Below are 16,799 nucleotides of genomic sequence, written 5' to 3'. Positions count from 1 at the left end.
TTCCCTGTGAAGAGGTGAGGACACTTTTCTTCTTTCTCTGTTTTTTGGGTATTTTTCTGTGTCATGGAAACACTGCAGCAGCTAGAGCAACTCAGTTTAGCTGGAACCACCAAGCATCCACTAGCTTCTCCTGCTGTTGTCACCAAGCAGCTTGGAGAGCCAGGACACACCACTTTCTATTTGTGTGGCCCTCTTTATACCTGGAAAAAAAGCAGCAGGAGCTGCAAGATAAAGCACCTCAAAAACCCAGATAACTTTCGTCACTGGTGGTAAAAGTTTCTTCAGTCATTTCCATACTAGAAACTGGGGCATACTCTGTTGTGCAGTGTTTGTGGGCTGAGAAGCTGGGGAAAGCCTGTGTTGTGTATGAGAAATAAGATCCCAGTCACAAAAGGAACTGGGTGTGCTGTTTGACAGATGGCTGGCTATGAACCAGCCCATGCACAGATGGCCAAGAAGACCAGTGCCATCCTGGCTTCTAGCAGCAATAGTGTGGCCACAGGACCAGGGCAGCGACTGTCCCTGTGCTGGGCACTGGTGAAGCATCTCAAGCTCTCTGCTTATTTTTGGTCCCATCACGACAATAAAAGCATTTAGACGCTGGGGTGTGTCCAGAGAAGGGAACAGAGCTCGGGAAACTCAGCCTGGAGTAAAGGAGACTCGGGGTGGACCTTATTGCTGTCTACAGCGCCCTGACAGGAGGTTGTAGGTGGGGGTCGGGTTCTTCTCCCAGGTTACGAACGACAGGATAAGAAACGGCCTCAAGCGTTTATGTAGAACACTGGGAAAAATTCCTTCCCAGAAAGGGTTGTCGAGCATTGGAATGGGCTGCCTGAGGAGGCGGTGGAAGCGTTCAAACCCCGTGTGGATGTGGCCCTGGGGGCATGGTTTGGCGGCGGCCTCGGCAGCGCTGGGCCTCAGGGGGCTCGCGTGCCCCTCCCGCTTCTGTGACTCCGGCCCCCGCCACCTCCCCTCAGCCCCTGATCCCGCCCCTCGCAGCACCATGTCCAATCAGAAGCTCCCGCCGCTCTCGCCCCGCCCACTCCGCCAGCCCACTCCGCCCGCCCATTGGCGGAGGCCGCTCCCCCGGCGCTGCCTCCATGGCGACGCGGCGGACGGGCACTCCAAGATGGCCGCAGAGCCGGGCGGCGGGCGCGCCCGGGCCACCCGCTGCTGCCGCCCGCCGCTCGCCGCCTTCACCGCCGGGCTGCTGCTGCTCCTGCCGCTGCCCCCCTGCACCTCCGCCTCCTCCTCCTGTCACCATCGCGTACCCAGCGGCGACCAGGTGCGGTGGCCGGGGGTCTTCGGGCGGCCGCGAGGGGTGTTGTGGGGCAGAGGCTCCCTTGTTGGCCGTTCCCGCTGTTGGATCCGTCCCTTCTCGGCTTTTCCGGGCCGGGCTGTGCCGGTCTGGCCCCGCAGCCCCGGCTGTGGGCGCTGACGACGGCGGGCGGGCGCGGAGCATCCCAGCGGGGCGAGCGAGGGGGCGGGAAGGGGCCGGCAGGGAGCGGCGCTGCCGGGCGAGAGCGGGCCGAGGCCCGGGGCCGCGGGGCGCGCTGCAGCCCGGGTGAGCTGCCTCATCCCGCCTCGTGCCTCTCCCTGCCAGGTCGTCTATCAAGTTCCTCTAAAGGAAAATCACGTCTCGAAGAGAAACGTGGATCAACAGCTAAGAATAAAGATTGTATATGACAGAAGCGTTGAGGAGTGAGTATAATGGTGTGGCAGATTTTTTGTTTCTTATGGCTGAGAATAGAAACCTTGTGAGCTAAAGCTCGTTTGTTTTGTTTTTTAAATGTAGTTTGCTGCCTGAGAAAAGACACCTTATAAAGGTATGTTATATTTGCTTCCCCTTTTTGTTTGTATGTAGTATAGATGGAATTAAGACCAGTTCAACTAAAACCTTGAATGCCAGCAATTTAGTATTCCTCTAGTCCAGGAAACCAAAGCTTTGTGTATAGATTATACCTCCATAACAAATAATCCAGACTTCTGCATGGTGTTTGCTATATCCCAAGGTGCAAAAGTATCAGTGACAAATGTGTATATAGTTTTTAAAAGCCTCTTTGAAACCGAATATTCTAATTAATACTGTTTTCCTTCTCATTTTCTCATTCCAATGACAGCATATGGGAATACCGAAACAAAGTATTTCCTGAATGTGTTCATAATAATTGAACTCCTCAGGAGTCAGGCTTTCCCCTGTTGTGATATACCACAATACCTAGCAAATTTCATGTCACTTGGTAGTTAATGCCTTTGGGGTGAGGTGTGTCTGCACTGCCACTGGGTGACTCTGATTTTTGCTCTTTTCAGAACAAACTCTTCCCACAAGCTATATCTTATTTGGAGAAGACATTTCAAGTGCGCAAATCTGCCGGTGCTATATTGCTAAGCAGGTGTGTGAAAGTCTGATGAAAAATCACTTGCTATATTTGATATTTAACGCTGTGCTGCATAGCCTTTAAAAGAAGATTAGAGTGTAGGAAATGCCCTGCTGAATCAGATCAGTGACCCATCTGATCCAGCAGCAGTGGCAGATGCTCTTTTACAAATCTGCCAATCTTCCAGAAGCAACACCTGCATTTGTTGTTGCAGAGATTTTCAAAGCTACACATGCTGCCAGTTCTCTTTTATGTGTACCCCCATTTATGAACCTTGTTCTAATCTCTCTTTGAGCCTGTGGATGCTCCATTAACAAGTGGAAGCATTATGTCTTCCCTGGTAAGGTAATTAACAATTTTCACTGTGAAAGTTATATCTAGTATCAACAGAGTGCAGTAAGATTATTCTGTAGTTCTCCTTTAATAGTAAAAGCTTTGACTGTCTCATGTTTCATTGAAGGCAATGTGTGACAAACCAATATTTAAGGAGGAAAGCTGACCCTCACAGATATTGCCAAAAAGCCTGTGCAGACCATACAAGGTGTGGGCCAGTTATAGTTCCTGAGAAGCACCTCCAGGTAAGTTCAGCTGTCCAAGTGTTTCCTATACTTTGAAATATTACTGTTTATGGTTATTAATGAAAAAGTGAATATTGGTAATTGTGCTTAAGTGACCTGTTTGCTGGAGATCACTAAGTCTGAATGAAAGAATAGAAAAACTTAAATTAGTGTGAGTTTCTGTAGTTTATGTTGTTGAATCCAAACTCAAATAGAAGAAAGCCAGGAACTGGTTACTATTTTCTGAGCCTGTGTTCTAATGGCCTGTACGGAGAAGATGAGATTTGGAGCTTGCTAAATTGCCATTAGTCACTTTGTTATTCACCTTGGTCAATGAGTTGGAATTTCACAGAGTCAGTAGTTGATTTTTGAAGAGTTTATTCACTGACTCCGGAGTATAGTGCAAGAAATGCTTCAGACTTGTTTTCTTTATTCAACTACTGTATGTGATCAGTAAATTTTTGGTTTTCTTTCTTTAACTTGGAAGTTTCAACTGTATCATTAAAAAGATAGATTACAAGAGAAATGCTATTGTGTACTAGTTTTGCAAGCCAAGATTTAAAAAAAAAAATTTATAAGAAATACAGGGATGCTTGACAGGCTTTTTTTTTTTTTCATTTGTTTTTTTAAAGCTGCCACCTTCCTTGTGTCTAATAAATCATAAGAGTTAGTCATTTGAAAGTTATTGCTTGGCTCTGGTTTTGTTTGCTGTTCTTCACAGGGTGTTTTCTTATCTTCTGCTGTCTATTAGGATTTATTCTTGGCTTCAAGCTAATTGAGTTGTGTTATGCAGAGTTCTGGTGATGAGTATTGTAACTGTTCCCTTTGAACGCTGTAAAGCAATGCAGGGTGTACAATGACAGCGACTGGCACCGCAGGCCCACGGGCTCACCCGGGCACCAAGGGCTTCGAGATGCTGACTTTGTGCTCTACGTCAGTGCTCTCACTACTGACAGGTGTGGCCATGAAAATATCATTGCATATGCAGCCTACTGCCAACTGGAAGCTGAAATGGACAGGCAAGTATTCCCTCTGTTGCAAACTCTCTTTAATTAAACTTTCAAGTTTCTTGATTGTTCTGATGTGGAATTTGATTGTTTGCCTTTGTTGTATAACAAATGAGGAGTCATCATGGACAAGCATTGCATTTATGTAAAATCACAAACCCATCAAATAGTGCTTAACTTGCAGAGTTGAGGCACAGGACTCAAAGCTGATCCTCCACTGTTAATGCCTAAACTTTTTATCAAGATCCTGTTTCTCTTAAGGTGAATGTCATGATTTCACATACTTAAAGAATGCAAGTTCCTACTTATATTTTGTTTCCATTCAGTTGTAGTCATTGTCACAGTCTTTATACCTCCCTAGGATCTTACCTAAAATTCAGGTCCCTTGCACTGTTGTCTGTGACACTTGTGCAGAATACTGAATATAGAGATTGTTTGATTGACTCCATCCCACCATTCCCCATCCCAACAGTAAACTAGTCACTGTGTTGTTAACAGATATTTATAAATTATTGGGAAGGACATATTTTTACATTAGTCTGTATCTTCTTTAGATCTTCTGCTGCTTCAAGTGAATAATTACTTTAATTTTGTAGTATTTTACTACAAAATTAAAGTAATTAAAAACCATTTAACTTTACAACTCTCTTCCAGGCCAATAGCAGGATATGCTAACTTGTGTCCAAACATGATTTCAACACAAGCTCAGGAATTTGTTGGCATGTTGTCTACAGTGAAACACGAGATAATCCACGCACTGGTAAGGGTTGATGAAGCCTTGCCCTGAAATGCTCACATGCCTCCAGCTTGTTGCTAAGAGGGGGATGTTCCTACAGTGAAACACGAGATAATCCACGCACTGGTAAGGGTTGATGAAGCCTTGCCCTGAAATGGCTGCCTGCTTGCTCACATGCCTCCAGCTTGTTGCCAAGAGGGGGATGTTTGGTGGAGGAAAGCTCTTGCTTTGCCTCCTTCAAGTTGTGTGAATTGCCTTGGAGTGTTGTACTTCCAGTGTGTCTCTGGTGGGTGTGGGGACTCTTTCATGGTGTTTGACTTTGTATATGAATGTCTTACCAAAGGTTTCCATGTGCTTGTTTTTTAACTTGAAGGGTTTCTCTGCTGGACTGTTTGCATTTTATCGTGATGATGATGGAAAACCTTTGACACCAAGATATGCAGATGGACTTCCTCCTTTTAATGAAAGGTATTTTTTGGACCTCTTGATACTCCCAATTCTTGCCTGTTAAAAATACAGCTTCATTCCATTATTAGAGTGACTTGCCTTTATAATGTTCAAACAGTGGTGTGTGGTGACTCTCTAGTCTTTCTTTACATTGCCATTAAGCACTTATATTATCCACATATACTATAAACTAAGACAGGATTTAATTTATCAGAAGACTGGAAGGTAAACCTTACAGTTAGCCATGTTGTCTAATGTCAGTGCAGTTCATTTTTAAGAGTTATGGTTATGCAGAATGGACGATGTGTGTAATGTGCTGTGTGAATTTTCTGATTTGTTAAAGAATGAGCAGTTTGCATTTTTTTTTTGTTTTTTTAGTTTGTATTGTAGATATTATTCTAGGAGATGGAAGGGTAGAGAGCTTTTTTTTACAATAGCAATACAGAGGGGTTTTATTTAATTTCTTACATTTTTGGTAACTGTAGAAAATGCACCTTGAGTCTATAACTAACCTTACTTTGCTGTTAAATCAGTTGTGTGTTTAATAAACACATGTTAAAAAGGAGAAATGCTGCATAATAAAATTTTTAAGTTTAGAAAGCGTGAGGGAGTATAGAGATTATCCATGCTTCTGTTTCTTATGGAGATAGATCTTTGCACAGTAACATGTCTTTGTGGGAAGGATTTGTAACCAAACCTCCTTACAGCCTAGGTTTGTATCAGTGGAGCAATAAAGTTGTTCATAAAGCAGTGAGGCTGTGGGACATACGTGGTGGCAAAATGCTGCGCCATGCTGTTCATCTTCTGGTGACACCTCGGGTGGTCGTAAGTGTGCATTACCTTTCAAGCTTTGTATGCCAAGGTTGCCAGGACATTCTTGAGTCATAAATATTTCTAATCCTTGAATGCCCTACCCTGAAAGTATGGCCCAAAGCCCGTTCCGTCAACATTGTGTAATTGAGAGGGTGTAGCTAAAGTAAAGTAGAAAATGGGTGACAGATAATATGAAATAAATAAATTGACATAGTAAGAGAAAATGAAGGGACTGGAAGGTCAAGCAAAACTGATGTTGAAGAAATTCCTTAATCCTACTCTTTAGATGTTTTCCTACAGACTTAAGACAACTCCTGCTCCTTTAATATTAATATTTTGTCATGTTTAAAAATAAGTTCCTCAAGGATTTTTGGAAATCTTTCTTGCTTCCCACGCATCAGACTCTCTCTTTGTGCCCCCAACAGAACATATGCTCAAGTGTTAACAAATTGGATTTGGAACTAAGTCATAGTGTTAATCGCATTTTGGCACAAATAATCTTTTTGTTTTAAATCTAAGACAGTATATAGAGCAAACATGGATTAATTACCCTGGTTTTGCTCATTTATTTCAAGGAGATGAGTGGATAGTATGATAGCCTTGCTTTTGGGGTGCTTGCTTAGTCAGCCTCTGAGTAGAAAACAAAATGGTAGAAAAAGAAATAGTGAAATACTTTTAATAGGTAATTCTAGAGCACCAGAACTGCATTTGGGTATCCATCTCAGTATTTTGAGAGCTGTGTTGAAATGTTTTCTTTCTAGGAAGAAGCCCGAAAACATTTTAATTGTCCAATTCTAGAGGGAATGGAGCTTGAAAATCAAGGTGGCATGGGTACTGAGCTCAATCACTGGGAGAAGAGGTTGTTGGAGGTTTGTGCTGATACTAGGAATGGAAGGGAATGTGGAAATGTCTGCTCCCTGTGCCTTGATTTTTTGGTTTATTGTGGTACCTACTGGAGCCTTAAAAATGCAGGAGTATCAAACCACATTGAAATACCTCACAAATAGTACTTGATATTTAAATATTTAGAGGTCCAATTTCTAGATACATCTGTCTTTTAGCCTTCTTGCTGAGTCTCAGAGTATGAGATCACATGTTACTGAAAAGCTAAATGTCTCTTACTTCTGTCTGCCATTTACCTTTTGAGAAGGTTTGCTCCCGTTTCAGGGCAAAGGGGGTATTCCTTTTAGTCAATTGAGTTTTGTTGCCCTCTGCCTCTTAAATACTTCATAATTCTATTTATTACCTTGACTTCATCTTTTTTCATGTGCTCTGGCTTTAGCTTTTGTCCTGGCTCCTCCAGAACCTTGCCTGACCAAGGAAACACTTATTTCCCTCTTAACATTTAAGCTAATTTTTATTTGTAACTTAGCACTGTGTGAAATTTTTGGCAGAGTTACATTGTCTAGTCATTGTTTTATGCAGTAAGGTAAACAAGAAGGGAAATGCTTTTTTCATGAAGGAGTATGGGATTTGATTGTAAATATTAAAAAGAGACTAGAAATAAAATGCTTTTTCCTAAGAAAAAGAAGCATTTTCTTAAAATAATGAGTGGCTTAAAATTTTGAGTGGCTTATCAATCATAACTGGTCACTTTCAGAATGAAGCAATGACTGGATCCCACACTCAGAATCGAGTCTTTTCCAGGATCACCTTAGCATTAATGGAAGACACAGGGTAAGAATTAAAAATGGGAGGGTGGGTTTTGGTTCATTTGTGTTTGGTTTGCATTGTACTTGATTTTATTTCAAATTGATGCACTTGTACTTATCCCTCTGCATCAGAGTAGATGATCAGCATAATTAGCTTTACATTAGATAAGGAGTCATACCTCGTATGTTACTTTTTCTTCATGTGTTTCAAAACCCATTTTTAATCTAGCCTTAAAAAGCCAGGCATTGCAATGCAAAGTGCTGTTTGTAGTATCTATTTACTGTTTGTCTTAATGTAAGTCTTTTTTCAATTGCATGCAATACATATTATTTTTTTTCAGCTCTTCTTGCAGATAGAAAGCAGAAATTGACTAAGATTTCGTCTTTCTGTATGCATTATTCCTTTGCAGATCAATTTTCTTCTAGTTGATTATGACTTGAAAAATAGTGAAATCATAATGTATTTTCCTATAGGCAGAAGGGGGTGCAGCTTCCCTTTTTCTTAATTTGAAAACCTTAAGGTATAGCATTCTTTGAACTGCTGTTTTATTAATCAGAACAGTAATTTTTGAAGTAACTATATTGTCATTTCAAAATACCTTTACAGATGGTATAAAGCAAATTACAGCATGGCAGAGAAATTAGACTGGGGACGCAATAAAGGCTGTGACTTCGTAATGAAGAGCTGCAAATTCTGGATTGACCAGAAGAGACAAAAGTAAGAATACAGTCTTCAAGAAAAATTTAAAAATAAAGAGGAAACCCTGATGCTTGTTTACATTTGTCCTTCAAATGTAATTCAGTAAAAAGAGGTAGAGGTTGGTAGAGATGAAAAATTAATACTGCCCTGCATCCCTCCTAATTAGGATAAATACAGAGGCAAGCAGGGTGTAGAATGCATTTACACTATGAGAAGGCTGCACTTTAGAGAGGACAGGTAGGACTTACTCTAAAAGTCTTTGCCTTCTTATACACAGCCTGCCTTATTTGTTCCTTACAACCTTGTTTGTTCTTTACAATCCTCAAACATTTCTAGGACACAGCTGCATAGTGCACCTGTTTTGCTTATATGTTTTGTTCTTTAAAGTTTACAAAGCAGTGTCATTAAAACTAAATAGGTGAATGCATTGTAACTTTGTTTGCTGGCTTGATATTCTTTAAATCAGAAAGGTCAAAACCAAATAAGAAAAACTAGCCTCCAGAGAAGTCAATGCTTCTTTGTGTGATTGACTGAGTCTAGGGGAGAATGGGAACAGTCTTGATAGGCTGCTTATGTAAAGCAGTTTAATTTATCTGATGTGATTTTTATTCTGGTTTTGTTGGTTTGCTTTTTGTTTTTGAGGAAGCAATTGATCAGTCCATACTGCGACACTTTGAGGAGTAATCCTTTGCAGTTAACCTGCAGACAGGACCAAAGAGCAGTAGCAGTGTGCAACTTGCAGAAGTTTCCAAAGCAGTTACCTCAGGAATATCAGGTATAATGCATCCTACTTTAAAAATAACTGAAGTGTTTTCACTGTTGAGCTTTGCAGCCTGTTGATTGTGTTTGTTTCAGTTTTTTTACTTCTGAACTATCAGATGACAGTAGATACTGTGAAAAATGTCTACGTAGTTTATTACAAGGAGTCGGGAGACTGATAAAAACCCCTTGTGATCTTAATAAAAGAAAATGATGTTGCTTGGCTGTCTAGCCAAATACCTGATAGAAATGTTGCTGTGTAACAGAAATCCCCCAAAATGTCTTGTTTGAGGGATATCTTCCCCCAGTCTTCTGCCCTTTGTCACTGCACACTAAGAAATCTGTTCTGCTTACATCCCAAAGAAGGTAATTATTACACAGAGGGGAACCAGGGCCAGAAGCTAGGAGTGATACATGCAGATATGAATCTCTACATTATTTACAGAGATAAATACTTCTGGCTCATCTGGTTCATGGGTATTGTAAGGTGCTGTTAATAGCATTCCTGAGTAGTAATACCTGATGTTCTTGCAGCTGTAATGATTTGCTCTATTTAAAAAAGAGCTGTACTCTTGCCTTTGCACAAACTGCTTCACTACTGTACTTTGTTTTGCAGTACTTTGACAATCTTAATGGAGTACCAGCAGAAGAATTGCCTTACTATGGTGGCTCAGTAGAAATTGCTGACTATTGTCCCTTTAGTCAGGAATTCAGCTGGCATTTAAGTGGTGAATTTCAACGCAGTTCAGACTGTAGAATAATTGAAAACCAGCCAGGTCAGTATTCAGGACTTCAGGGTGGTATTGCAGAGATTGCATTTGTTAACTTGGAATGGACTTGCTGCATGTTCAAACTAATTGCATGTGAATTTTTTCACTCATGAAGTTTCACACCACCAGCTGTATAAACACTGTGCTGTGGTAAGAAGCATAGCACAACTATTGTGTACACCTGAGGCAAACTCACATATCTAATGCAGGAATTGCATAGAGTGAACAGATACTTACCCCAAGTGACCCTAACACAAGACTGACAAGACCCTAATACAAGTGACTCTAATAAAATAATGGGGGTGGGGGAGAGGGCTGTTTATTGAGTCTCTGAAATGTGATTGCACTTTTCACTTTGTAGGTTTTTTGTTCAAGGCCAGGGTCTTTGTGAGTTACCAGAACATGGGCTTGTCTCCTAGTGTAATGCATGGATGTTCAGTGTTGCAGAGCTCCAGAATGCTGTAGGCTATTACCTGTCTTTGCAGTTGTCTCAAAAACAAACACTCTCTGCCCTCAAACCAGCAATTACAGCTGGCATTTCCTGAGGGCAAACATAACCACTTTCTGATGGAAAGTGCTTGCTCATTGTGGTTTTTTTTTGTGGTTAGTTGATTATTTTGTTTGTTTCTTAAATCTTGTGTTTTTTTCCACGTTATTTTCAAGACAGTATAAATCCCAAATTGATAATAATTCAGGGTATGAAATATTCCAAAAGTAAACATTGAATTGCATGTGGGGGGCATTGATTAGATAGCCTTTTAAATTGATGTGAGCTTTCTGTTCTTCTGGTTAACTTGTAATTCATTATATTTCTTCTACCTTAGATCCTACCAAAAACTATGGTGCAGAGAAATATGGACCAAACTCTGTATGTCTTATTCAGAAATCTGCTTTTGTTATGGAACAGTGCAGGAGGAAACTCAGTTACCCTGACTGGGGTAGTGGATGTTATCAAGTAAGTATTTGTTGGGTTTTTGTTGGATTTTCTTTTTTAATGACCCCAAAGGGAAAAGGCAGGTAGGTTGTGACTGTTAGAACTTTTCACCTGCTTTGTAATCTATGGATCGTATAACACACTTTGAAAACAATCTTCCAGCCATAAGCCTGTAATTTAGACAGTTGTGTGGCTGCTGGGATGGCTTCCAGTCTCACTAGGGACATCATCTGTCTTATCCCATGGCACTTTATCCTCTGCTAGGAAGGAATACTTCCATGAAATGTTCTGTTGTTGAACCTTAATATTAATTAGTCACTCTGATTTTTCAGAGGTGGAAAGCACTGTGCACATGTCACTTCTCATTTTCTTTGGGACTCTCTCACTAAGGGTGTCACCTTCAGTAACTGCACAACTCTGCAAAAGTGGTCATTAGCAGAAGCAAAGTTTTACTCATTCTCAGCTGATGATCTGCGTAATTGCACAAAAAGAGTATAGTCAGTGCTTTGAAGCATTCCTGAATCTCATAGTTGCTCAGATTGCATTAAAATATTTGCAGTTAATCTGTGCTTCTGATAAATCATTGTAGGTGCACAGTTTGTGGTGATTGGGAGTGGGGCTGTGACCAAGCCTCATCCCCAATGGGTACAGCTGTGAGCAGCAGGTGAACAGCTCTGACAGCAATGAGCCATGGAGTGCCCAGGGGCACTGACCAACACCAAAGGGAACAGAGGGCACACGGGTGCAATGCATCAACATGAGGGGTGTGAAAGGTTGGGCTAAAGAACAAAAAGGGCAGATATTGAAGCCTTCTGAAGTGGTCTGGTGTCGCTCTATGGGTTGAAGCCTTCTGTAATTGTGTGATGATATTCTGTGTATTGTGGCCATCTCAGCTGTGACACGTGCTGTGATAAATCATAATACAGACTTGACTCTGATTCTTTTTATTTTCAGGTTTCTTGTTCTCCACAAGGGCTGCATGTGTGGGTCAAGGACACTGCATACTTGTGCAGCCGCTCAGGCCAGGTGTTGACTGTGAGCATTCAGATGAACGGCTGGATACACGTTGGCAATCTGATTTGCCCAGCCTGTTCAGACTTCTGTGACTCCTGTCCCCCAGAGAGGGATCCTCCAGCTTCTAACTTAACAAGAGCTGCACCCATTGGTAGGTTGCCTTTTTTGCTGAAGTGAAACTTCAGTATTAAATATCTGAAAATGTCAAAGATTTCTGTCAGTTCTGTCAGGAACAGGAAAGGAAGGCTGTGGCTATTTTAAGATCCCAGGTGTAGGAGGTAAGGGAAAATAGCAAAAGTGTGCTACGTTTTGCTGTGCAGTCGTGCAGAGTAGTGACTAACACAGGAGAAATGTGTCTGAAACATAACACCTTCATTTCATGTCTCCTGGTAATCATCCCAGAAATCTAGCATTAGCCTGGGAATTTATCAGAAAATCTGACCTGTGTTTTGAAAGCCATATTGTTATTATAATCTTAAAAATTATCACCTTGGTGGAAAGTAAGTTCTCACTTGCATACCTTCCTATTGATAATGTTCATGTTGTAATGCAGAAAGATCAGAGTCAGTTTTCTTTTTGAGGAAGGTAAAAAGCTGAATTCACTAAATACCAGTTAATGTTTTGTCAAGAAGTTTGTTTTAACTCTTTGGTGGTTTTTAGTGTTCTCTTTATTATTTTATCTTGTCTTTAAATGTAAAATTTATATTTTTTTGTAATTTTTTTTTTTTTTTTTTTTTAGATTTATGCTCCTGCTCATCCAGCCTGGTTGTAACCCTTTGGTTGCTGATGGCCAACTTAGTTCCCCTGCTAACAGGATTGTTTCTCTGTGCATAGACTTGAGCTTGGGGCAAGAAGAAGTTCTGAGATAACACCCATCCTGCTGCACTCCTTGCTGTGGAGCACGGGGGTTCTGTCTCAGCAGCAGCTCTCTCCTGCTGAACCTCATCTCCCCTGGCAAGTATCACTGCACACAGTAGTCAGGGAGGTGTTGACAAAAGCAGGCAGAATTTTGAGAGGAGGAAAATTTACCTTGTTATCTCAATAAGTGCCAGTATTTTCCTGAATTGCAACCTATGGTTTTTTTGATGCAGTAACAAGATCCACTTTGCCAACTGTGTTAAACTACCTGGCAGCTCAGTCAAGATTTGAAATGAGAACTCTTCTGTAATAGAACTGAGGGCTGGTTTTTTTTTTATGTCTGTTGTGGTAGCAAAGTATCCTCAAGCTGGAAATATACCTCAGTGTGTAAGCCATGTAAAAATCAGTTGTCATCACTGCTGATAACCAAGGCCTAAAGAGGCTGGCAATTTGTTTTTGTTTTGTTAATTCTTACAATTTTGTGGAGGAGGAAAGAATGTAATTGGATAAACCAGTGGTTGGCACATGCCTCCATGACTGTATTCTGCAGCTTTGAGCCCCCTCAGAATTCATACTAGGTAAAGCAGCTAATTCTTGGGGTTCATTACATCTTCCTACATGGACAAAATGGAATTTGAGACTGGTAACCAGTACTACTGTCTAGAAATCCCATTTTCATTTAGCATGTGCCAGTTCTACTATGAAATAAGACATCACATTTGAATATCCTCTAGAGTTGTTAGGCAAATGCATTTCAGTACTGACACTCAGACTGTAAATTTGGGATAGAATTTATGATTATTTTTTCTTTTGTTGGTTTGTTTTTCAAAATAATGGCATTATTGTTTCAAAACTAGTATGAACATTATTGCAGATGTTCTCACTTCTTGTTGAAGAGCAAACCAGTAGCAATGGCAGCTATAATCTTACAGGATCATGCTAATGTCTCTAGACCAAAAACAATATTGAATGTGGAAGGAAAGCCTAATCTGTTTGCTTTTTTCCTTCCCTCTACTCTTTTTGGACATGTAAATACTATGGATTATTTGAGTATTTGTAGTAAGCTGAGAATCAGATGGTTTGAGCCACATGAGGGCACACCTTGCTACAAAATTACTCACTTGATGACAAAATATATAAGAGGAAGGAAATGAGTAAAGTCTGTCAAGGTAAGGACAGCTGCTCTATAGGACCCTTGTTTCTATTTATTTCTGACTATAATGTGTTTACAAATAATCCTGTTCAGAGGTAAAGAAACTCTGTGGTTCAATCCACTGTCTGTCCTTTTAGGACAGTTTTCACTCCTGGAAAAGTGTTAAATTTAAGGGAGCAGACATGCCTATTGCACTAAAAAATGCAGATATAGGGAGAAAGATGATGTTACTCTGCTTCTTAAATGTTCTGTGGCATTATAATTGTCAGTGACTGGATCCCTTTCCTAAATGGAAAGTAGGGAGATGGAGTAAAACTTTAGGTACAATTATACTGTAATAATAGGACTTCCATCATGATTGTAAGAAATTCTTTGTGCCTACTGGACTTGATTTTGTTGGGTTTTTTTTATTATTATTATTTTTTTTTATTTAAGGAAACTGTTATGACACTGCTGAGGCAGGTAAGGTGCAACCTTAAACTGTCTAAAGACATCACAGCTGAGAGCACCTTGCACTGGGCTAGTTCTCCTTCTTAACTGCAGGTTAAGCTTGCTGTGAATTACACAAGGCCTAGGCTAGCCTTAAATCAGTGTCTCGGAGAAGCAATACAAATCAGGACTCAAATGCTTTAAAATTGTGCAAATGGAATTATTAAACACTCAGATTGATAAGTGAATGCTAGTTATTTTAATATATCCACAAAACAGTCAATGTAAACTGTTACCTGGAAAACATAAAGGTTTGAGAATGCATCTTAGGTACCAGAGGTTGATATTGTATTTTTTGTCTGTTGTGCAATAATACAGTTGAAATGGTATCACTCAACAGCAATGCTTTTGATACTTGAAAAGAAATTGCTGGTTATTTTTTCTTACTGTGAAATGTTTGCACTGTCTGAACTTTCTGGTTAACTTTATAACTGTTAAACTTTTTAACTGGTGTTAATTTATTGTGCTCAGTATTTGATATGCTGGTCTCCTGTCTAAGTGTGAGATTTGTCATATTTAATTGAATATTTTTATCTTCTACACAGTTGTTTATCTTGAGGGCTTTTCTTCTTTTAATCTCTCTTCCTGAGAATTAACTGAAAGATGGGTTAGAAAGTTGATGCTTACCTACTTCTGAATTGTATGCATTAATTAAAAAAAGGGGATGTAGTGCTTTGTATTGAAAGGGAAAAAATCTATCAGCCTGTTGGAGCTCTTGTGGTCAGGTTCACCACTACCTGCTAAGCAGCTGCATCAGTGAACCAGTGAAGTAAAACTGCTACTGCCTTAATAATCTGAGATTTCAGTTGTAATTTCTTTGTCGTGCAGCCTTCAGCTGCCTGTGAACTGCAGAACTGGACGTGGCTTTGGGGGGTCGGGCGTGGAAGGTACTTGAGTCAGAAAAATGCAACATCTTCTGTCCCACCAGGGGGTTAGCAGCTGATAGCAGCTGTAGCCTCGTGGGAACTGCCAGGGAATGTGTCAGCTTAGTGGCAATGAACTGGTAGCTGTCATACAGAATATTTGAGTAAAGCTGACTACCTCAGTTCTGTTTGTCTTTGCATTCAGCTTTTAGCCTGCTGTGAACTTCCAGATCTTAACATGAATTAAGTAAAATCATGTCTCAGGTTTTTAAGAGTAAAATTACTACAGTTGGAAGCATAAGCCATTTTTGAGTATAGAACACAGCTAAAATTGTAGCTTAAGCAGATCAGTTATGTAGCCTTAAGTGTAGTTTCTGCCATAAAATTCAGAATTCTTTTAAATAAATGCAAAGTTTGCTGTGTTAGGTGTCCTGACCACACATGACCAGTCCCTCCTATTGCATCTCTTAAGTGTGAAAACTTGGAAATACAGCCCATTTAAGCCTTTGTGTTTCCACCAGAGAAACACAAAGACTGGGCAGCAGGAGCCCTGGAAGTTGTGCTGAGATGCATGAGTTTGCTCATCTGTAACAGAAACATTTCCAGTATATGGTGTCCACAGATTTAACCTCATAATTTTAAAAAAATATTCCTTGTTTGCTTAGGAAAGTAAATTAGTCTTGCAGTCTTTTTTGGTCCCCGTAGTTCAAATAATTTGAATTAGAAGTTGAAGCAAGTCATCTTTTAGGAGCACATTTTTTCTACTGTTGCAATTATAAGGAGGAAGGAGAGCTTTTGGCTGGAGAATGCAGCAAGTAAAATCACATGGAAAAACAGCAATTCATTTCTCCTGAAATGAGTTGAGGTCTTGGGATACAGTCATGGCCCTTGATGTAGGTTAATTACTGAAAGAGAATTATATCCCCCATTAATTGACTGTCAGCCCAATACAGCTCATTCTTTCTGCTGAGCTCTCACAAACTGGGGAGACTGATGTCTGAGAGCAGACATATCCACAATCCCTTCTGAGGCCAGTTGTTTTTAATCTTCCTGTCCTGCAAATCTTTCTGCTTGATGATATTCAGTAGAGAGGGAAGTGTACATCCTTCCTTCCCCACATTTCCAAGGAGTGACTTTCAGCCAGCTGAGCAGCTCAAGATGTTTTCCCTGCAAGACTGAATCCCTGTTTTTAGCTTGTTTGGATGTGTGGGTGCCTGCTTGCATGTATGTACTGCTCTGCAGGATTTGGGGCTGTCTGTGCACTGAATAACATGAGCTTACACTACCAGACTTCCAAAGTGCAAATGTTGCCTTTTTAAAGTGAAGCTTACCTTGGAGATAAAACAACTGTTCTGAGAAACTGGCTGACCTTGAACATGTGTTTCCTATTTTGGTACAGAATGTAAATATAGAACTAACTATTTTACACAGATTTTGGCTGGACTGAGATATAAGGGCTAATTTGTGTTATTTATGGAGTAAGAATTTCCTTATTTTACTGTTTAAAAAAGGTATGTCATGCAACAAAAGAAAAAACTGTTCTTCAATAAAATATCTGTAGAATATTAATTCTTCTTGTCCTTTTCTTTGAGAGCTGACGATGATTAACTGCAAGAGTAAGAGCACTAAAGGACCACTATTACAACAGTCATTTATTTTGTGAGAATGT

At 40.4% G+C, this 16,799-nt stretch overlaps 1 protein-coding gene across 1 annotated transcript; it reads left to right on the top strand.

Annotated features, from left to right (window-relative positions):
* Nucleotides 1-1,003: 1,003 nt before the first annotated feature.
* Nucleotides 1,004-16,771, top strand: LMLN (leishmanolysin like peptidase). The gene is made up of 17 exons (XM_041405299.1): nucleotides 1,004-1,285; nucleotides 1,604-1,701; nucleotides 1,796-1,826; nucleotides 2,311-2,393; nucleotides 2,839-2,956; nucleotides 3,776-3,954; nucleotides 4,597-4,702; nucleotides 5,052-5,146; nucleotides 5,833-5,950; nucleotides 6,700-6,807; nucleotides 7,539-7,615; nucleotides 8,198-8,308; nucleotides 8,933-9,065; nucleotides 9,666-9,825; nucleotides 10,644-10,774; nucleotides 11,708-11,918; nucleotides 12,507-16,771. The coding sequence occupies exons 1-17, from the start codon at nucleotides 1,004-1,006 to the stop codon at nucleotides 12,599-12,601; spliced, it is 2,136 nt and encodes a 711-aa protein (XP_041261233.1). The 3' UTR covers nucleotides 12,602-16,771.
* The last annotated feature ends 28 nt before the right edge of the window (nucleotides 16,772-16,799 follow it).

The sequence above is a fragment of the Onychostruthus taczanowskii genome, unplaced genomic scaffold (assembly GCF_017590055.1).
Source record: "Onychostruthus taczanowskii isolate IOZ18803 unplaced genomic scaffold, ASM1759005v1 scaffold10, whole genome shotgun sequence".
In the NCBI taxonomy this organism is placed as follows: Eukaryota; Metazoa; Chordata; class Aves; order Passeriformes; family Passeridae; genus Onychostruthus; species Onychostruthus taczanowskii.
Note: the sequence above shows the minus strand (reverse complement) of the source record. Positions and strands in the feature narration are given on the sequence as shown.